Source organism: Phragmites australis, chromosome 21 (genome assembly GCF_958298935.1).
Source record: "Phragmites australis chromosome 21, lpPhrAust1.1, whole genome shotgun sequence".
In the NCBI taxonomy this organism is placed as follows: domain Eukaryota; kingdom Viridiplantae; phylum Streptophyta; class Magnoliopsida; order Poales; family Poaceae; genus Phragmites; species Phragmites australis.
The window spans coordinates 5,649,547-5,671,152 of NC_084941.1; the positions used below are offsets into that span (position 1 = coordinate 5,649,547).

Here is a 21,606-nt window from a genome sequence, read left to right on the forward strand (position 1 = left end):
ATTTTGAATCCAAACCATCCCAATCAATATTAATGTGGCAGCTAACACAAAAAAAGAACTCATGGAAGTTAATAAGTCTAATTTATTCTATATTATGGTATGGGATCACACATACAACACATGTATAGCAGCCCTTTGATCCTACATTAGCTGAATTGTGTGTACAAAAGAATACCATCCTCAAATATCCAAGCCTCCTCTATGTCATCTATAATTTATGTGAAGAATATTAACGCTGCTCCCCTTGGTGTAACATCTCCAACATAACATGAGAACCATATAAATCTAACCTAAGCACTATCCGAATCATGGAAGACATGCGTCCGATCTTCTGTATATTCCAACTAGCAGGAACCAATCAAGGTCCTGCACTCCTGCCTACTTCCATCGCTGGGAAGACTGGTGCCAACCTAAGCTCTTCCTGGGCCTCCTGAAGATCAGGGGATAACACATGCATAACCAAGACATAACAAATTATTAATCTCGAGCTGCCTTGTTTATCCAAGCGGCAATTGGCTTTGGAATATTGTCAAAGCGAGGGATAGGGAGAGGAAGAGTAAAAACATCTGGTTTTAAGCTCCACTTGCTCGTTGACCATATGTAGGAACTGGTGTTTCTCTCTGGCTCTTGGAACTCTGGAGTGCTAGATGATTTCCTAACAGTTTGCAATCCATTGCCGAACAAAGGCTCCGCCATTGCAGAAAGATTCTGCTGACTCTTGTTCATGTCTGGTCGATTGCTTGACTTTGGCCTCAATGCCAAGCCTTTCCCAGAGCTTGCCAGGAAGTCGCCACCATTTTCCTCCCTAGGTAACAGCTCACCATCAGCTTTCTGTCGCCGCCTTATCAACCTTTCGCTGTCGCCATTCTCATCAGCCTCACCATTAACAATAGAAGAACCTATCGTCAAGCTTCTGGTTTTCCTATTATGAAGAGGGAATGGATCGGAATTTGGTGGCTCCAGCCACGGCTCAACATCCAAACAAGCAGATTTGCCTTTTCTATAAACTGCCATTTCAGTGCCTTCACCAGTTTGATCTCTCTTTGGAGGTGGTGCAAGGCCATAGTATCCCTGCAAAAGGCTCATGGCTTGCGAAACTTCGTGCTTTGGTGTTTTCAATATTGAATCCAAGATATCATCATGAATGCGACGTGGAGTACATTCCCTGAAACAATAATATTGTTAGATCAGGTAAGGCATAAAGTAGACATAGCGAAGATCTCTGCTGATCTGGAGAGAACTTCATACAGTGCAATTAACTAATTATTGTGGAAAGTGCTATAGCCTCAATAAGCTAGAAAGAAGCACTTGCAATTTGCAATGCCAACTAGAGAAGAAGGCTAAAATTTTATGGTGCGTAATGAATTAAACACTTCCACAGTGGAATTTACCAAAAAATAGCTCACACTCGTCGGAAGTACATGTACATGCTACTTTGCCGACATTATTTTAGAACATGTACAGCTTATAAATGCTTGATGGAGGATATTATTACAGTCATGTAAGCACAAGACGACTAAAACATATCACATGTTGGTTCACATGAACCTTTCGCTCCTATTTCAATTCTCTTCACATGCCAAGTTATGTTCAGAACTACTACTATGGGCACTTGAAGACAGCTTAAAGTTGCCAAAAGATATATGCTAATAACCATTTCAAATATGCCACATGAGCTTTCATACAGTCAGAATCCAAAATATCAAGTCATATGACCACCCAATTGATAAACTGCATGTCGCAGATAGAAAAAGAGGCTAAGGAAAATGTCATAACTCCGACTCCTTCAGTTACGGTGCATGCATATTCAATTCAAGTCAAGTTTTTTCCATAAAAAACAAAATAAAACTCCAGGGTGCGTGGAGTAACCAAACATATAAACCAAATCATTTGAATGGTATAAAAGACCAAAACAACTCAAAGCAGAAGGGGGAAGAACATTTCTAAGATACCAAAAGTAGAAAAGGGAATAGCTAACGAAAATTTGATTCTCACATTGAACACGGAAACAAGGATTGACAAATGATAATAACCCCTTCTGCTTGTCTAGATTATAACAAACGTGGGAAATGTTTTTAATACCACTAGGGGAACGTCCTCCTACCACATCCATAGTTCAACACATCCTCGAGACTATACCAGGTATAGCAGGTATGTGGGGACTTCATAATTCATAAACAGTTTAGCTTCTCTCTCCAAGCACGAATCTGAAACCAACCTCAATGATCAACGTGATGGGGGGACATTACCCTGGTGGTAGAAAAGCTTTTTGCAACAAACATGCAGTTGAAACTTGAAATGATAAGAAACATTTTGCACGAGACTACAAGACTAAGCTCCCCTTTGAGTTACTATTTCGTGTTAATTTATACACTTTGATTTCACGTGCCAATAGTTTAAACGCATACGCAAGTACTCAACTACCTTGCACTAGTGCCCTAGTCTGACCTTGACCTTGCTACACATCTCCAGATCAAATTTGTATAAAATATGTAAATAACTATTGACTACCAAACAACAACAAAAATCAAAACGCTTGCTCAGCAGTACCGCAACGTGTAACTCGCTAGTGATATAGTTTAAGTAACATGCTGATGCACAATTTCACAGTCTAGCTACCTGTCATCACCCTCATATGAACTGTTCTGGTAAGACGACGGAGGGTGCCTCCCAGGGAGTGGAATCCGCAGCCTCTTGTGTGCAAACATCTGGAGGTCAGTTGAGAGGCCATTCAGCCTCTTAATGTCGGCTACCTACACAATTCATACCCGCGCATCATTCCAAAATCATTTTACCATAATTCCATAAATACAAAACACGAATGCATTACACCCAAAACAGCTACAAGTTAAAGAATTGTGTTATAATATATCTGCCTCTGATATTCTAATGTAATATTAAAACCAGAGACCCTAAAAAAACAGCATCACTCCCGTCGCATTACCTCGACGCCATACTTGATGGCGACGCCCGCGAGGGTGTCGAGCTTGCCCACCCGGTGCAGCATGTACTGCCCGCAGGACGACATCGCCGCCGGCGACGACGACAACAGGGACGGGGACTGCGAGGGCGAGGGCGACTGCTCGACGGGTACGGTGGCCGCGGCGCCCACCTCCTCGACCTCGCCGAGGCCACGGACCCCGCTGTCCAAGAACCCATTGGCGCGCGGGAAGGCCAGGTCCTTGGACAAATGGGGGCGGCTCATGACATCCGGAGGCGCCGAGGGGGGAGATCTGTGCGCAGGTGGCGCGGATTCGGAGCGGGGGCCGCGGATTCGCCGTCAGTGGCGGCGATGGAGATACGGGGGAGGAGATGGTGCTGGGAATCGGCGAGGGGAGAGGAGGAGAAGGGGGAAGGGTGGGAGGGGGAGGGCTGGTTTGTTCCACGCGGCTCGGGGAAGAAGGGGCCGCGAGATACGTGGCGAAAGGAAAAGGGACTCCTCTCTGTTTTCCTCTCGTCGAAGCTTTCAGGTCTTTTTGATTGCGGGATTTTTTTTAATCCTGTATTTTTACTGTGAAATTGAACTGATTCTGATAAGATTCTTGTACCATTTCTATAAAATTCTTGCATTTTAAAGGAGCCCTCAGCGTTTTTAATGGCATCATAAAATATGCAGAAGGAGTCTTGATCTCCATTTGAAAAATGAAAGTTTTCCCCATGAAATTGATTCTCCCGTTGTTGTTTGAAATTGGTCTTTTATCTGCAAACCCTGGCATGCCAGACCACGGAGAAGATGGTTAGAATTGCGTTAGACTTTGTGGTGAAGCTAGAACTTAAATGATGATGGTGCTAAATACACAATTCAAAGTAATATTGCTCCTAGATCTCAATTTACCCTATTGTGCGTATGGTCAAAATATGATAATTACTATTAAAATTTGATTTACTCTGGTACCAGTGCACCACCCTAGCTCTACCTAGCTTTCACCCCTGATTAGACTATTTCGAAAGGAGACTGTTATTTCGTGGCTCCTTTGTTATAAATTTGTGAACATACGAAAATGTGGTTGCATAAAATCTCACTTCCGAGTCCTTGCTCCCCTTCTCGGCAACTCTCCATTAGCTACCACCAAACAAGGTTGTTGTTGGATAAAAGAACATTTTTAGGTTTAATTTAATCCTTAGATAAATCATGAACATGAATTGATAAACTAGTATAATCATATAGCAGGAGTATATCTACTTTTTTATATTTTCCTTTTGGCCAAATATAAATTACTAGATTGGTAAATCCTAGATATATATATGTAACATGACTCTATACAAAGACGATGACCGGCTCTATGCAAAGACAATGATGCAATGTGGTGACGGGACCAAGGAGTTCATACATGTGATGGCGCAAAGACAATGGTACAACTCACGCCACATCCTCACATGGAGGTTGATCAAGTGTGCAGCAAAACCAAGTGCCCGGCGGAAGATGAATACAATAGTTGAGGTATGATATAGGCCAGAGGGAGTTTGGGCATGTTTGGTTTCAGTTCTGGACAACCTGCTTGGCAAAAGAGCTGCCTAAAATTTCCATTGAGTTTTGCCTGGTTAGCAAGTCCGGAACAATGTTGTTTCGTTGAAGACATGTACCTAAGAAAATAAGTAAATTGATTACGCTTCAATAGCACAAGAATTAATAATTGATCATAGCTCACGCGTGAGTAGAAATGCATCCATTCCCATTTGCATTCTCTAATGGAACCCAAGATAATTAAGTTAACACGAAACTGCGAGAGGACGACGAGATTCCAAAGCTTAAATGTGGCGTGAGTGTTGCAGTTAGCAATATAGCATTGCTGCATTGGCGTCTGCCGGAGCCAGCCAGGCGACCGCCTGCCAGAAGGCCAAGCCTTCAACAAAAATAAGGTGCAGCCTGGGCCCGGCAAGCTCCAGTCCAGGCAACCTCGATCGAATCCCAAGTTCCAAACAGCACCTTAGTTGTTAGGGGGAAACAATACAGTGCTTGCTTAAGAAAAGGAGATGGTTAAACGAGCTTCAATACATTTATAAATCTGTGTTGACATGTATAGTCTACGCCTCTGCTGGTGGTTGAAAATATATGTACAAATGTGATGGCCACTGTTGATTGTAGCTCGATTATTGGATCACACTGCACAAAAGTGTTGCTCACATTTCACATACAACTGTTCCTGCATGAAAGCTATCAAGATGCACTCAAAATCCAGAATTATTTGTGGCTACATAACCTAACCTTTTAAGTGCTTTAACTCTACTTGTTCTGAGAAACACGGAATTGTGTGACTATTTTATGCGACAAACCCAGGGTAAATGCCTTGGTCTCAAGTTGTTAATCAGGTGGATGAGCAGAGTCGGAGTGGACTCAGAATATGATAGTGTCCACGGCTCACCCATGTTGGCAGTAGGATATTTCCCTAGCTCTGAGCTCTTTCTTCACCCAAATGGCAGGTTTTCAGAGTGGAGACGCCACTTAAAACTCACGCAACATACAGCGGGTCTTCTCCACATTGAACCCGGTATTTGGGAAATGTAATGGCAGGCAAGACTCAAGTTGGCTCCAGAGGCAGCTATGCACATCGTCTTGCGAGATTGGAACGACCTGCTAAGAAGTGCAACAAATCTAATGTTAGGTTTCCTGCAGCAGATGTTAGGCAAATGTAATTTCAGAGTAAAGGGCCATCAGCACACTAAGCAGCAGAAGGCACCGAACCTAAACTGAAGTAAAATCTATAGCCCACAACTCGCTCTGGTTATAGGTCATGCAAGCAATTAATTAGCAACATTGCACATATGACAAAAAAAAATGATAAAAAAAGGCACAAAGTAGGGGAACAGAAGCAGTTTGCGCTCTACAGTGTCAACACTGAACAGCTATAAGAAACGGTAGTTGCTCTTCACTGCTGAGGACACTTCTTGTGTTCATTTATTTGAATGAATGGCAATAAAGTACAGCCTAGAATCACGCACGATAAAACCAGCCAGTTCAGATAAAGCTAGTCGAGTATTGTATTGAATGATGTTACAGCTCCTTAATGAGCAGAATGGGCTAGCAAGGTGTCATTCCAGTTATGGCACAAGCACCTCCGTGTGCATACATCTTAAATGCTTAAAACCCAATAACCATGCCAGAAATTTTCAAATTATTTAAGACACTACATTTCCAGACCAGACAGATCCAATATAATGAGGTTCTCAGGCAACAAATGAAGAAATTAATCCTTCTTGAATTCATCAAACACACGCATAAATACCAAGCCGAACATGGTTTGAGAAGTCGAGAACCATGTTTCACAAGTTCCCTACCAATCTAGCAATGCTTAGTCAAACTTTGAATTAAATAGACCGTATTCTGGCTACAAGTATTGTCACAGCTGTGAGGCAATGTCACGGCCGTGAGGCAATGAGCGGATAGGGTAGCTGTGGGTGGTTGCCGGCCGCTCCTTGGCTGGTTTCCTGCCCGTGGTCGAGTTGTTGATGCCGGCAAGGCGCCGAGCAGCAAGGAGATGAGGATAGAGAACAGGGATGAGAACTAGAATGGTTTTGTATTGCTTGCTTCCATCGTGAGGATACAATCGGCTTATATAGCCAGCTCAATACAATCTGACTCCATTAGTAACCGACTTATAATCTAAACAAACTCCTAATATCCAAAGAAAGCTAACCGAATTGTAAACCAACTCTAGACTTGCAGATAAAGACTAAACCGTGCCGGATACCCTGCTTCTGCGACGACGATACCGACGCCCAACCATGACATTTCTCCCCTCCTTCGGAAACAGCTCGAGGATGAGCTGGAAATTGGGATAGCGCTGCCTGATGGAGTCCACATATTCCCAAGTTGCGTCGCTAACATCCTGACCTTGCCATCGCACAAGAACCTGCCAAACGCCTCGAGCAAGAGCTGGTGTAGGCAAAGCTTGTCCATGCAGCATCGGTGGCAGCTGAGGAATTTCTTGCGGTGGCTGGCCATGAAATTTCTTGAGCACGCTCACATGGAACACATCATGAATCTTTGCACCTGTTGGCAAACGAAGGCGATATGCCACATAACCAATACGAGCGAGAACTCGAAAGGGACCATAGAAACTTGGTGCAAGCTTGCCCTTGGAAGCCTGTATCAAAGCTGCAGGCTGATGAAGGAGCTTCAACCATACCCAATCTCCAACACCAAAGGCTCCGTTTGTGCGCTTAGCGTCGTAATACTGCTTAGCATGTTCTTGCGCCAGAAGAAGACGTTCCCTGACATCAGCTAGGAACTTATCTCCTTCCAGCAAGGACTACTCAACAGCTGGCACCTGACATCAGCTAGGAACTTATCATAGGCACGCAGAGTTGGGAGGGGAACGACCATAGACAATCTGAAACGGAGTGTCACGAAGGCTAGACAATCTGAACAATACTCAGCCCAAGGGAGCCATCGGAACCACTACTTTGGCCGATCCCCCATCAAGCAGCAAAGATACATGATGATTACTTTTTTGGTTGCCACCGATTGACCATCACTCTGCGGATGAAATGCAGAACTCATGTGCAAGCGTGTACCGAGAGACAAAAGAGCTCCTTCCATAAATTACCTGTGAAGACAGGATCACGATCACTAACAATCGATTTCGGCAAAACATACAAACGCACCACCTCATCAAAGAACACCTTGGCCACAAAAGTTGCCGTGTAAGGATGCCCCAGCGGAATGAAGAGAGCAAATTTGGAGAAGCGATCAACCACAGTAAGAATAACGACTTGTTGTTGATCCGTGGTAAACCTTCCACGAAATCCATGGCAATGTCACTCCAGACTTGCGTTGGAACTGGCAGGGGTTGCAGCAGGCCAGCCGAGTGAAGATGATCTGTTTTATTTCGTTAAAAAACTGCACAATCCCTAACAAAGTCTTGCACCAGCTTCTTGTCGCCCGAAATTTGGAAATCCGCACACAGACGATGAAGGGTCCGCTAGACACCCTCATGGCCTGTGGAGTGCGCCTGCTCCAACAGTTTTAGCACGAATGAGTGAGCCGACACAAAGATACGGCGACCAATGGTGATCATGTCGTCGCAGACTTCCCAAACCTTTCCCTTCTTGCCCGCAAGAACATCCTCACGGAGACGGTGGAGGTCTGGGTTAGCGGTCAATTCTCGTCGAAGATCATCCCAGAGCACAAACGTCGGTGCTAACGAAGCACACACGACCGATGTCTCAGCGTTGCGACGAGAGAGCGCGTCGGCCACTGTATTTGTAGCGCCAGGCTTGTATTCCACTTCAAAATCAAATCCCAACAACTTACTAATCCAGCGATGTTGAGGAATTGTAGAGCGACGCTGATCAAGGAAAAATTTCAAGCTATAATGATCAATTTTCACCACAAAGTGACATCCCCACAGATAAGGCCTTCAATGCTTGATAGCGTGCGCCAGGCCGATGAGTTCTCGCTCATAAGCTGCCAGGCCGACATGTTGTGGCGCCGAAGCCTTGCTGAAGAACGCCACCGGACCTGATCCTTGATGTAGCACCGCACCTATGCCTGATCCTGAAGCATCACATTCAACCACAAACTGTGGATAGAAATCCGGTAGCTACAACATCGGAGCAGTGGAGAGCGCATGTTTGAGTGCGAGAAAGGCCTAGGAGGCGTCGATCCAAGTGAATCCTTCCTTCTTCAGAAGCTATGTCAAGGGAACCGCAATGGTGCCATAATTCTGGATAAAACGGCGATAGTAGCCGGCCAAGCCCAGAAACCCACGAAGCGCATGAACTGATTTCGGCTCTGGCCACTCAGTCATCGTGTGCACCTTCTGACTATCCATGGCCACACCGTCCGCGGTCACCACATGTCCCAGATAGGAAACAAATGAGAACCCAAAGAGGCACTTGGATTTCTTCAGAACCGATTTATGTTGGCGCAACGTCTCAAGTACAACTCGGACATGGCGAAGATGATCAACCCATGATGAATTGTAGATTAGTATATCATCAAAAAAGACAAGAACGAAATGACGAAGTATGTCGTTCATGAGCGTTGGAACGTCGCTAGTGCATTCGTTAGACCGAACGGCATCACCAAAAACTCTTAACGGCCCTGATGCTTGCAGAACGTTGTCTTCTCCACATCGGCAACATGCATACGAACTTGATGTTACCCACTGCGGAGATCCAACTTGGTAAAATAGCACGCACCATGCAGCTCGTCCAATAGCTCCTCATATTGGAAATTTATCATTGATTGTTATAGCATTGAGCACGCGATAATCGACACAGAAGTGCCACGAGCTACCGCATTTCTTGACCAAAAGAACTAGTGAGGAGAAGGCCGAGGTGATCAGGCGGATGAGGTCCTGTTTAATCATGTCGGCACATTGGTGTTCCAACTCGTCCTTCTGGAACTGAGGGTACTGATATGGGCGCACCACCACCGGCCTTGCTCCATCGTGCAGCTGGATGCGGCGACCATGGACGCGCGCCGGCGGCAACCCGGTCGGTTCACCGAACAAGTCATCGAACTCAACAAGCAGCCGCTCCAGGATGTTGGCGTCGTGCTGGATGGTGAAGGTTGTCGGTGCGCACCCGGCACACCACGCCACGTAACGTGTCGCCGTTGAGGATGCAGGATATGGTCATCTTGTTAAAGTCCCACAGAATCGGCCCGAGTGTGCGCAGCTACTGCGTGCCAAGGATCAGATCGTAACCCCCGAGCGGCACAACAAAGCAATCGAGTGCAAACTCCTCCTGACCCACGCCGATCGACGAGGCTCGGCAAACTCCTGTAGTGCATAGCTGGTCACCGTTCGCCACAGTGACGCGCAGGCCCGCACACACAGGCTGTAACTGCAGGCCATGACGCGCCGCCACCTCATCGCAGATGAAATTGTGGGACAAGCCTGAGTCCACGAGGGCAAGGACCACTTGGCCGCCCACGAAAACCTGCAGACGGACCGTGTCTGCGGGTTGTATACCCGCCACCGCATACATGGAGATGCGAGGGTCATTCGGCGACGCGTCGTGATCCTCCCAACCGCCACCGTCCACCGTGGTGTCATCGAGTTCAATGTAGAAGAGGTGAGCACACCAGTGGCTACACGTGAACTTTTCATCACAATTGAAGCAAAGGCCCAGGCGGCGACGTTCAACCATCTCGGATGGCATGAGACACTTGATTTGACGCTGTATCTGCGCACCCTCGCCGGTTGTCGTGGCCGCCGTCGCTGCACCCGACATAGGCGGGGGCCCGCGCGATGTCGTGCGCACACCCACACTGCGCCTGGAACACGCCGCCTTCTTCTCATATGCACGTGCCAAGCTCATGGCCAGCTAAGGTCCACGGGATCTTGGAGCTCCACGTCAATGCGAACATGGTTGGCAAGGCCGGACGTGAAGAGCTGCTTCTCTTGGTTCTTCGTCAAGGGGCCGGCGCGACTGAGCAGGGCCTGGAAACAACATTGGTAGTCTTGCGGAGGAGGTGGAGTTCGCCCAGTGGATTGCTTCGGATTGGTGGGTCGAAGCGTGTATTGCAGAGATCCCAAAATCCGGCCCACGACGGCTCGCCACGGGAGCGCTCCAGATGGGCGTACCAATGATGGGCGTCACCGTCTATATTGAATGTCGCTAGCCACACCTTGTGCCGTTCCTCCGTCTTCTGGCCACGAAAGAACATCTCGCAGTGATTAAGCCACGGTAGGGGATCCTCTTTGCCGTCATATTTTGGAAATTCCAGCTTGAAAAACTTGGGCACACCACCGGCGACACAGTCTATGTCATTGCCGAGATTGTGGCGTGATGACCGCGGTAGCTCCACGAACGGCTACTTTGGCAAAAGATCGAAGCCATGTTCCAATATACCATTGTGCTGCATAATTCCAAGACAACCGAGGATGGCCATGCCGGCCGGTGGCGTCTTCCCGGCAGCAGGCACAACCTTGGTCTTGGTGGCATTGTTCGTGAGCATTGGCGGCTCAGTGTCGTTGCTCGCGCGCGGCTCCTTCACGCCCTTCGCTTGCTCCAGCCGTGTCAACCGATCCATCACTTCGTTCAATGCCTTGGTGACATCGTTCAAGGTGGATTGGGCATCAGTGAAGCCGGTTTGGAACTCTTGGCGCAGCAGTTCCTCCTGCTCCGCGAGGAACTTCTTGAATTGCTCGTGATCGACCCCAGACCCCATGGGTGAAGGTCTAGTCTCTAATACCAAATTGTCACAGCTGTGAGGCAGTGAGCAGATAGGGTAGCTATGGGTGGTCACCGGCCACTCCTTGGCCGGTTTCCTGCTCGTGGTCGAGTTGTTGACACCGGCAAGGCGCCAAGCAGCAAGGAGATGAGGATAGAGAACAGGGATGAGAACTAGATTGGTTTTGTATTGCTTGCTTCCATCATGAGGATACAATAGACTTATATAGCCAGCTCAATACAATCCGACTCAATTACTAACCAACTTGTAATCTAAACAAACTCCTAATATCCAAAGAAAGCTAACTGAATTGTAAACCAACTCTAGACTTGTAGATAAAGACTAAACCATGTCAGATACCCTGCTCCTACGACGACAATACTGGCACCCGACCATGACAAGTACACTACAAAAATCAAATGCAACCTTGATCCAAAGTATACAGGCCATAGGAAAATCATGGTGGCTACCAGTAGTAAGCTTCAAAAGCATCACAAAATAACAGCAGTGGTATTTGTGAAATTAATTTAGTTCCAGCTTTACCCTATGAGGCCGTCTCAAAATAAAATCCATCCAATTGGATCCATTTTGTCCATTTTAATGCTTATTAGGAGGCTAACAGAAACATGACCATTTAGGATGAATATAGCATTTCCAGAAAGAAACTAAGCCAAATTTGGATCACTGATGGCCTGCAACAGCCAACATGCACCACCTCTGCATGAATAGTAAACAAATATTGGCATTTGGCAAGCAAAAGAAAACGCAACAGTAAAATATAACACTACTTTAGTACGTAATGGCCGAATAGTAAACCACTACAAGATGAAATGCGGTTTACCTTTAACTTCTTCTCTTATAGGTAGTCAGGAAGCCTCAACCGCCTAAAGAACTCGAAAAGATGAAAATTCGATGTCCAGTAAAAGAAAGCTATCACAGGACCATCTCTGATGAACTGCAAGTTGCAGAACAGAAGTATGTTAAAAAAATAATGAGTATAGGACCAAATATTTGCATTATTTATTAAATTCACCTTTCCATCTAGTATCAAAAGCTCTCCATCAACCCACAGAGGGTTTTGGGAACCAGGATCTGCAATTTTCCTTTGCCCCTTGTACCTAGCAACCTATATCATATGGAACTATAAGGTTTGATGTTTGTTGGTGAAAAGACAAAATCACTATTCGGGTTATGGAAATACCACTCCAAGTTCTCTAGGGATGATTCCCTTATGAGGAAGTTGATAGTGTTCGCCAACTTTAGCACGGAAGACAACCTGGCATAGGAATCATATCAGATCAATTTGAATTATTATGCTTTGTCAATAAATCAACACACAATAAATAACTATTTAGACTGAGAGTGGGCACTCCTTAGGGAAATTTTATGCAAAACTCAACAAAACCAAAAGGGAGGACTATCCAAAATGTGCATGATATGATGAACTTCTTAGCAGAGAATTGTTGAGTGTAAAGTGCAAGTTAGCATTGGTATATTAAAAATGATGTATTAACTATCCTTCTAAATGGGAAGGACAAAACCAGAGCACACATATTACTTACAACCACTAAATATTTTTGTATGGTAATAAGAATTAAGTGAGAGAAAAGCATCACACCTGACCGGCTGGCACAAGGTTGTCTCCTGTTAATTTTACAGCTTCAACATACTCATAGAACAGTAGGTCCCTGTGCTCCTCAGACGAATTATCCTCCCGCCATTGACCAAATTTTCGTTGCAAACTAAGAATTTCTGAGTCAAATCCTGATGCAGTAACATATAAGCCTGCCCAAAGAATGCCTTTCAGCCAAGACCAGCAAAAGGGAGAAGGCAAGAAGAATGGTATCATGAAAAGCCCAAGTGGTAGGTACGATTTGGAACATACCGGTAAGAGGATCGGAAGATACAGGCATCTGAATACGGCTGAAATGGGTAACTCCATACAGTTTTTGCTGAACCTTGTTATTATGTTGCTTGATGCCAAGTTGTAGTATCTGCATAAGATAAGTTAAATGATATCAAAACCAGTCTAAAGGTCTGTTTTCTTTACGCAAGTCCGCAACACCATTGGCAAAATTCAGGCTCTTTCTTACTCCATGAATATATAATATTAAATTGCTGAATCGATTGATATATTTGTGTTTGTGTGCATGCAGTGGCGGACCCAAAAATTTCAGGGTGCAAGTCGTGCCCGTACAGGTTAGGTTTTGCCCAAAATTTGACCGGTCCAAGTCACAAATTTACTTATAGCCTATATAGAGGTAAAGAGGCGGGTCGGGATGGAGCCCAGGCGGGTGCCCAGGGTCGCCGGGCCCTGGGTCCGCCACTGTGTGCATGTGAGAAGGACTAAAGAGACATGACAGACCATGGCTCAACACTATCATCATGGTTGAATGTACTTGATACAGATCTAACAAGCTGACAATCAACAGCAAAATAGAAAAGCAGGTATTGTACATATTATGCAGAGAAATAATTAATAGATCCATGCTCTTTATCAAAAGGACAAGGTGGCGCAGTTTACAAAATGAATGCAGCTCACCAAATTCAAGCATAAAAAAGTTTTTTTTTATGTTTTACCAGTTCATACAGATACTAAACGGCCCATCTAAAGAGAAACCAAACCGGAAGAGACCATTAATTGTCAATCGTTGATCAACATGGTCAAGACAATAACCGATGTTCATTTCGATGATTCAATCAAGCACAATGAAGGGTATCAAAAGCTAATCAACACTATGCAATAAAATATTTACCGATAGTTTCTTGTTGCTGCCAATCAACTTTACACGATCAAGCTGGACAAAACCATCATCATCCTGCTGACTGGTATGCAAACCAACTGTTCTCTTCGAAGTCTGCTGGGCCTTTCCCGCAACTTGTTTTTTACTGTATTGTTCAGTATAGAAGGAAAATGAGAAGCGGTCTCTTTTTTCTAATCTAGCTGGCATTCGTTCAAAAACTTCAGCTGATGAATGAGAAGCATAATCATTGTTATTCTCACTGACAAAATCTATAGAAATCAAGGCTTCGATATCACTTTCATCACCAGATTCATCACCATTCTCTTCTGCAGAAACTGTTTCTGCTCCTTCACCATTATCGTCATCACCAATATTTTGTGAAGATTCATTTTCAACCTCAGGATCATCATTGTCATCATCTTCCTCTGAAATCTGATCGAAAATATTGATTACGTAGTCTTGGTTGACATTTTCCATGGGTACCACTTTCAAGATTTTAATCCTGGGAACTGCCGTTGAATCACTTGACAAGTCTTTCAAACCAGCTGGGCCAGCAGCAATATTGCTATCATCACTATCTTGATCGTCCATTTTTACACCTCCATCAAATTCTTCATGCTTAGACCCTACTGAGCTGCTAGATATGTTTATACTGTCGATGCCAAGTTTCTCTCTTAACATGTTTGGCAATTGATCAGAATCACTATCATCTGGTTTCAGATGCACTGCCTGAAAACAACAGTCCTATTTTGTCAGAAGATGGATGGAACTAAAACATATTAATTAACAAGATAACAGTTCTTGTGACCTTGCCCATAGCTACTGCAAGCTTATAGTTTTTTTTAACAATATCAGCTAATTCGGTCAAATCTAACCGCTGTTTTGAAAACGGGTCTACTCAGCCGTGTACAAGGAATGGGTGCCCCTACCTGTTAGGCTGGTTAGGCTGCGTAATCAGCCCGATTATACTGTATAATCACTACTAGGTGGGTGACTGATCGAATACCGGTTACCAGTTTTCAAAACCCTGAATCTAACATAGAAAATCATCCCACAGTGCATGCCAAATATAATACAAATGCTAAAGTTCAATGTGCATGGATTTGTGGCCATGAGAAAACTAATGGGCAACTACAATGGGAAGGCTGTTGCCTCAATTGCATGAATAAAGCCTATACAGCCTCCCAGACACCACAACAGCAACTGTGAAAGAAAACCAAGTTTTCCATGTTAACCACTCAAATGTGAGAGACATGTGCATGGACAGTCCTTCAACCATATAACCCAAACAAGCAGAGTTCATAATAAAAAAAATATGGGAAAATGCAATGCCGACCAATATGACACTTCCAGGTGTCATTATCATATTCTACAATGTTATTGTCGTATCAAAAGAAATAAAGGATGTCATCCGGTTTCCAGGAGCACATGTGATAACTTGATATTCTGATTATGGAACTGGTAACAGGTGGCAACATTTCTATGATATGGAAGATGATTTTCCATAACAGGGGTCACCCAGAATTCCATTACCAAGATGATTTTCAATTGCATATTTATTTTTCTTTTATTAAGTGCAAAAAATTGTACCTGCAGGTTGTATCCTCCATTTGCTTCTGCAAAGTATATTTCAAATATAGGGAAACCAGGGCCGTCTGAAGCCAGCTGTCTGAAGATGTAGGAGAGAATTCAAAAGTCATTTAGCATGGCAAACAAATATTTCATACAACAAAATAAACACATTCCACATCAGTAAAATGAAATCAGATAAGAGTCATTATAATCTTTACAAGCATATGGACCAGCAGCACATCTATTGAAGAAAGTTTAAATTATAGTGCTGATTATATTGATTTATGAGACATGTGTTGGGGATGATCCGCTCATCTCCACTCTCAATCTCTCTAGTGTGACGCGCGCACCTCTCTCTATCTAAAACACACACACACACACTGTGAGAAACGCACACAAACGCATGGGAGGAAGACCCAACATGCACATGCGTCATTTTGTTCTACTGTTATTCATCTCTCCTCGATTCGTTACAATGCCGAAAGGCCACTTAAATAGATCTGATAACCTCCTGAACTAATCTAATCATGCACCACTTGCACTCTCTAACCATCTCCACTAATCTAATCCTCTTACATGCACGCACGTACTAACTACCTACTGACCCTTTCTCTCAGGAGCTAACTCGACATCCCAACTCACATCCATGAGCATACTGACTAGAAATGTGCACACATACACGTGTACAAGCAAACTTGACACATTAATCTAAGTTCTAACCAAGTCAAGATTACAGCTAACAAAATGTAGTTTTACTACAGCTCAAGCAGCCTTGCTACACTATCTTACCAACTACGAATGCCAAAAGGAAATAATTTCTTCTTGTGTTTCTTCATAAAACATTGTTACGACTTATAATTAGCATGGATATTCAGACCTGCTTTGAGTTATTAAAAAATAACTTCTTCGTTGTTATGAATCCATAACTCATTTTGTCAATGGAGTATAATGATTTCACCCAATTCTTCATAAATAAGCCTCGGTGACTGATTGAACCATCAAGTACGCTAACTCAACTATAGACATACACACATCTCTACTGCCACACCCATCAATTTCCTTAAGAGTGGCACTCCTGATGCCTCAACTCATTACTAATATGTACCCCATTGCCACAATGGCATTGGCAATAGCTCCTTAAACTAGAGCATACTGCAGTAGCAAACCCACATTATCCTACACATTTTTCCCCACCACCAATGAAATAGTGACAATGAAATGAATACAAAATTCCAGCCATTAAACAAAAACAAAAAGTGTGAGCAGCACGTCCACTCACAGAATGATCAATTAATGGAAAACACACTCTAGCCTCTATAGAGTAAAAAGGGTAAAACTGCCCTTAAGGCAGTTAACACATATCAGAGATGTAATTATGCATGTAAATAATAAATAACCAACAAAATTAATACCTTGTATCATAACTTCTTGCCACATATCGACCATGTTCAGCACTTATACGAACTATAAGACCATATGGATCGGACAAATTTCCAGAAATTCCTGACCACCATCCCAGCTGCATGTGCTCTAGTGGATCAGGCAATGGCATTATTTTGCACAGATAGAAAGAAATAAAACATAAAAATAGGTAATTATGAATTACAAAGCATAATCAAGATTATTTTATAATTACAACATAGAAGAACTATTTGGTACTAACCAATCCTGCGCCAGCATGATCTCTGATATACGTTGCATCCCTGTAGCGCTCCTCTTCTATCGCCCTCTGTAAAACCCAAAACAGCAGTCAATTATCTTATAAATAGCAATTTTAATCCCTCTACTTTGATCATGGGTCAAATCAGTTCCTCTGCACGAAAATCATTTGTACTGATTCCTCTATAGACAGAAATGTTGTATTGTTAGCCACCCTTCTGCTATCGAGGGAGTTAGACATATGGCATGGTATAATGCTACCGGTTACGACGGAGGATGTAAATACAATAGCTACGAGAATATTTAGGGTACTAGAATATCTTGTGTTGAGTTATTTCAGACAGCAGCAAACTTATTAGCTATTGTTTATTACTCCCTTCAGTCACAAATAAATAAGTGACCTTTTGGATATTGATACGGTCTCCAAAACACCACTTTGACCACTAGTTTACTAAACTTCTAGTTTTGTGGTTGTACTTTTTGAAACAAATCTACACATATCGTTTTCTATACCCAATCTTAATATTCAGAGATTTGGGAGCCAAAGTTTAAATTATCTGGGTGCAGGTATCCTAAAATGTCACTTATTCTTTACTGGAACGAGTACTCTGCATCTAAACCTCCAAACATGCCATACATTAGTCCCTTTGTAGCACAGGACCAACTGTACACCTTTTGACAAGTAGAGGGATCTGCTTAGGGTGTATTGTATAGAGGGGCCAATTTAATATTGCAAGAAAATTAAAAGGATCACAAGTGTCATTTACCACTAACCACGTAAAGAAACAACAGATATTTCTTACATTTAAGTCAGAGATAACTCTGCCCACAGTGTCGTTTTTTGCAGTAGCGGCAATAGCCAACTTCAACTTATAAGCACTCCTATAGTCTTCTCTATAAACAGCAGCTCGGAGTTGCAGCTGAAATGCAATAAACAGCTATCAAGATATTTGCAATTTGACAATATAAAGCTATTAGCCTATTATAAAATTTGAAGTGAGATAAAAGGTCAATAGGCAAAATGTCTGCAAAAAACTACAACGTACACACATACACATGGGTGAACCAGGCAAGCAACCATTCACAGAGAGAAGTTCTATCCACGTGTACTTGAAAAAGTTCTATTCAGACATCATGTGACTAGCAGCTCAGTAGTTTAAAACCACATCACACATCACTCGAATAGCACATAAGCTCCTGACACTCTGCAACACTGGCATGAACCAAGGACCTTTTCAACAACATTAGAAACCAGATCATGCAGCTTAATAGTGATTACAAAAGAGATAGGCAAGTTTTAAGTTCTGTGATCACAGGTTCCATGGCAGCTGTTGCAATACCAGCACTACATTTAAGCATAGGGGGGCTCTATCTACGAACAGACTTCAACCAACAGTATGATGTATGGTTTGTGAACCTGTTCAGCGACTGGACAGGATATTTCAGTGTTTGAGATTCAGCATTGCAACTTTAAATGCATATTATTGACAGCATGTTAAAATTCAACAAGTCATTGGTGTGGTGACAGATAACATAAGTAACAAATGGAATATGTTGATGGTTTTGATGATTCATCCTTTCATCAGCCTACAAGCTGGTCCTGGTAATACATCAAACAACCTTCGAGCCTAGTTCATATTGCAATTTGACAAAAACATTAGCTTCAAACCAACCTGTTCGAAATTGAGTGTGGGTTTAATAGTTTTGCCTGAGTAAATAGCTTCCTATGACAGTTAATTAGCATGAATGCAGTATATAAAGTATCCACATTAGGCAATTTTCTTCAGGCTTGTTCCACTCAAGTCATGAATCGTAATGCACAAGCTAAATAAAAAAATGGTAAATGATTATATACATCCTATTCTTCCCATGGTGCACTTGCATTGTGTGCAATTGCTACTGTTAGCCCTTTTCCAAAAAGCTAACTTGTTCTGAGCCCTCAGAGGTATTTATAAGGATAAACTTCCAAGTTCAGCGCCACTTATAAATGAAAATTTTCGTCTTCATGCAACCATGTCTTCGAACTTATGCTAACCAGTAAGTGATTAGTAATGTCTAAAATCCAATGCTGCGTTGTGAGCACGTCCTGTCCACATTCATAGGTACGTACTACAAGCGAGAAAAATCAACCTGTAGCTCGTCAACCAGGCGCTCGCTCTCCTCAATGAGAGCAAAGTGCTGCTTCCACCTATCCCAGCTCCACTTTCCCCCTTCCTCCTCCATCTCCCTCTCCTCTTCCTCCTCTTCATCCCCGCTCATCGCCTCCTCTTCGTGAGAACTCTCAATCCTCTTCCCCACACCCGCCTCCTTCGCTGCTGGAGACGAGGGCCAGTAGTTACTGACGTACTCGCTCCACCGCCGCACGGCGCCCTGGAAGGCGTCGTGGAACATCGCGTCCCAGCCCCGCCGCCGCCGCCGCTCGCCGCCGGCGTCCGCGTCGGGGCTGCGCGCGGCGCACCGCACGACCGGCGCGCGGCGCGATGGCGCCGCTCCGGCGAGGCGGCGGACTACGCGGAGGCGAGCGGCGAGGAACCGGCCGCTAGGGTTCGGATCCAGCTGCCGCCGAGAGGAGGAGGCCACCGCCGCCGGGAGCGGCGCGCGAGGCGCGATGGAGACGGACGCCATGGAGGTGGGAGGCCCTCCTCCGCCACGCGATGACACTCGTGACCGAGTGCGTTGCGGTTGGAGTCGTGCTCGTCCTCACCTCGTGTGGATTAGAACGAGGCGGGGACGAAGGGACGAGGGATAACTGTGATAAGATTGGGATATTTAGTTATTTGCCACTCAATTGGTGTTACTCGTCCAAACTGTCATTATTTTCGTGTGTAATTTTTGTGATGCCATCAAATCTGCGAATTCTTAGTTCTATACCACTTTGGATCCTTTTGCCCATACCTTTCTTCTTCCTCCATCTCCTTCCTATGCTGCTCCCTCTCCTGTCCGAGCTGAGGTCGTTGGCCAGCCGGAGAGGTCACCATCGTCGCGTGACAGCCATGGATTCGCCGTTGCGCCCTCTTTCGCCCTCAGCAGTGCTCGGCCCGTGGCGGTCTTGGACCTCGTCCCTGGCGGCGGCCATGGAGCTCGGCCTCGCCGCCGCATCCCAAGGTTGCGGTCCAAAGTGGCGGAGAGGAGGAAGAGGGAGCTCGTTGGCCCAATGGAGGTTCTAGACCGGGTTCGCGTTATTTGTTGTCGCCATGGCTGCTGGTGAGGAGGCATGCGTCCTTGCTGCAGGGGTCGACGACGGTGGCTCTTGTGAGTTGACGAGGGAGAGGGGGTGCTTATTGACCTTGCCCATGAGCACATCTCCGCGACCTACATGGTGACCACATCAATGACGCGGAGTCCGTGGCAGTGCCAGAGGGAGACATGACGGTGGCGGCGGCAATGGTCGGAGAAGGAGGAGAAAGATGATAGAGAAGAGGCAAGGAAGAAGAAAGGGGTAAAATTGTCCATAGTGGTACAAAAATAAGCAATTCACAGAATCAGTGGCAAGAAAATAATTGTATACCGAAATAATGGCAATACGAGAAAGGCTTTCCGATTGGGTGGCAAATAAATAAATTTCCCGATAAGATTAGCCCCAATAGCTTTCCTTCGGGTTGATATTCTGGTTATGAAGAAATTTTTATTATTTTTAATATTTTAACAGTTTTTTTTACGGTTCACTTTATAATAAGATTCTCAGGATCATTCCTTTTAAGATGGAATTCGCTCTTCTTTACTTTCACGATTCCGCTTGAAGGGAAGCTGTTGGAAATGAAAAAGAAAATAAAGAAAATGGGAACGAGAAAGGGAATCGGGAAGGAAATGAAATGAAGGAAATATGATTGGAGATGGTAAGACTTGCGCGAGGAGCAGATGACCTCCGTGGGAGACCGAGACGGACAAGTGGGCCCAGGGACTAGACACTTGGTTTGCGCCATGCGCTCCTTGCGGCGTTGCGTCCGAGTTTTTAGCGACTTGCGTTTTATGGGCTCATACTTTTACGTGCCTTGCTTGTGTCCATGGGAAATGCTTCGCACCAACGACACAGATGGGGAAGCAAATTATGTGAGAGTGTGCCATGTCTTATGAATAGATATCTATTTCTGTATGATATGTATTTTTTATTATATCTATATGTATGTGTATGAGTAGTTGGATACAAAATGTATGGTACAGATGGAGGTCTCATGAGGTCTTTCTTCTGAAGGTCTCACAGAATTTGCTTTGTGTGGGTGGGGCAGACATGTCAGTAGGGGATGTCGGGGCTTCTGGGGTGTTTCGCTTTGAAGGCAGGGTCTAGAGGGGCGAACTCATTGCAGGGGCAAGCAATGGTGGTTGTATTATGTCCTTAGGCTGAACCTAGGGTATTCTGCTCACTTTGTCCCGCCTAGATACTCTGCCTAGCCTCACCCACTCCACTTTGGGCTTTGCCCAGTCTGCCCTGCCCATCGTGCCCCAGTTCGCAGATGTTTTGCTTCCCAAGCGGCGAGTGGCAAGACGCGAGGTATCGATGCCCGATTT

The 21,606-nt window shown here is 44.5% G+C and overlaps 2 protein-coding genes across 4 annotated transcripts; both read right to left on the reverse strand.

Moving 5' to 3' along the window:
- Positions 1–68: 68 nt before the first annotated feature.
- LOC133903354 (uncharacterized) lies at positions 69–3,586 on the reverse strand. Its single transcript, XM_062344692.1, has 3 exons — positions 2,945–3,586; positions 2,620–2,753; positions 69–1,165 (listed from the first exon to the last, which is right to left on the reverse strand). The coding sequence occupies exons 1-3, from the start codon at positions 3,203–3,205 to the stop codon at positions 478–480; spliced, it is 1,083 nt and encodes a 360-aa protein (XP_062200676.1). The 5' UTR covers positions 3,206–3,586; the 3' UTR covers positions 69–477.
- A 1,389-nt stretch (positions 3,587–4,975) lies between these two features.
- LOC133903353 (protein EXECUTER 1, chloroplastic-like) lies at positions 4,976–19,840 on the reverse strand. Of its 3 annotated transcripts, XR_009907229.1 has the most exons (13): positions 19,231–19,840; positions 17,904–18,020; positions 17,105–17,170; positions 16,854–16,960; positions 15,460–15,538; positions 13,882–14,598; positions 13,011–13,119; positions 12,744–12,910; positions 12,327–12,401; positions 12,159–12,251; positions 11,967–12,080; positions 11,669–11,842; positions 4,976–5,572 (listed from the first exon to the last, which is right to left on the reverse strand). XR_009907229.1 is itself a non-coding variant. In XM_062344691.1 (12 exons), exons 1-11 carry the CDS (start codon positions 19,723–19,725, stop codon positions 11,982–11,984), a joined length of 2,124 nt encoding a protein of 707 aa, XP_062200675.1. In that variant the 5' UTR covers positions 19,726–19,840; the 3' UTR covers positions 4,976–5,575; positions 11,967–11,981. The 3 variants fall into 3 exon arrangements, 2 of the variants coding, with proteins under 2 accessions (XP_062200675.1, XP_062200674.1); XM_062344691.1 differs by lacking the exon at positions 11,669–11,842 and having other exon boundaries at positions 4,976–5,575; XM_062344690.1 differs by lacking the exon at positions 11,669–11,842 and having other exon boundaries at positions 19,231–19,839.
- Positions 19,841–21,606: the final 1,766 nt, after the last annotated feature.

Bases quoted from the DNA above. Each gene is read 5' to 3' on its own strand.
- LOC133903354 (XM_062344692.1), bottom strand. From the start codon at position 3,205: ATGAGCCGCCCCCATTTGTCCAAGGACCTGGCCTTCCCGCGCGCCAAT. The intron at 2,754-2,944 runs GTAATGCGACGG...TGAATTGTGTAG, and splicing joins CCATCAAGTATGGCGTCGAG to GTAGCCGACATTAAGAGGCT. The intron at 1,166-2,619 runs GTAGCTAGACTG...TTATTGTTTCAG, and splicing joins TCATATGAGGGTGATGACAG to GGAATGTACTCCACGTCGCA.
- LOC133903353 (XM_062344691.1), bottom strand. From the start codon at position 19,725: ATGGCGTCCGTCTCCATCGCGCCTCGCGCGCCGCTCCCGGCGGCGGTG. The intron at 15,539-16,853 runs GTATTAATTTTG...CTACATCTTCAG, and splicing joins GCAAGAAGTTATGATACAAG to ACAGCTGGCTTCAGACGGCC. The intron at 13,120-13,881 runs GTAAATATTTTA...TATCTTATGCAG, and splicing joins GCAGCAACAAGAAACTATCG to ATACTACAACTTGGCATCAA.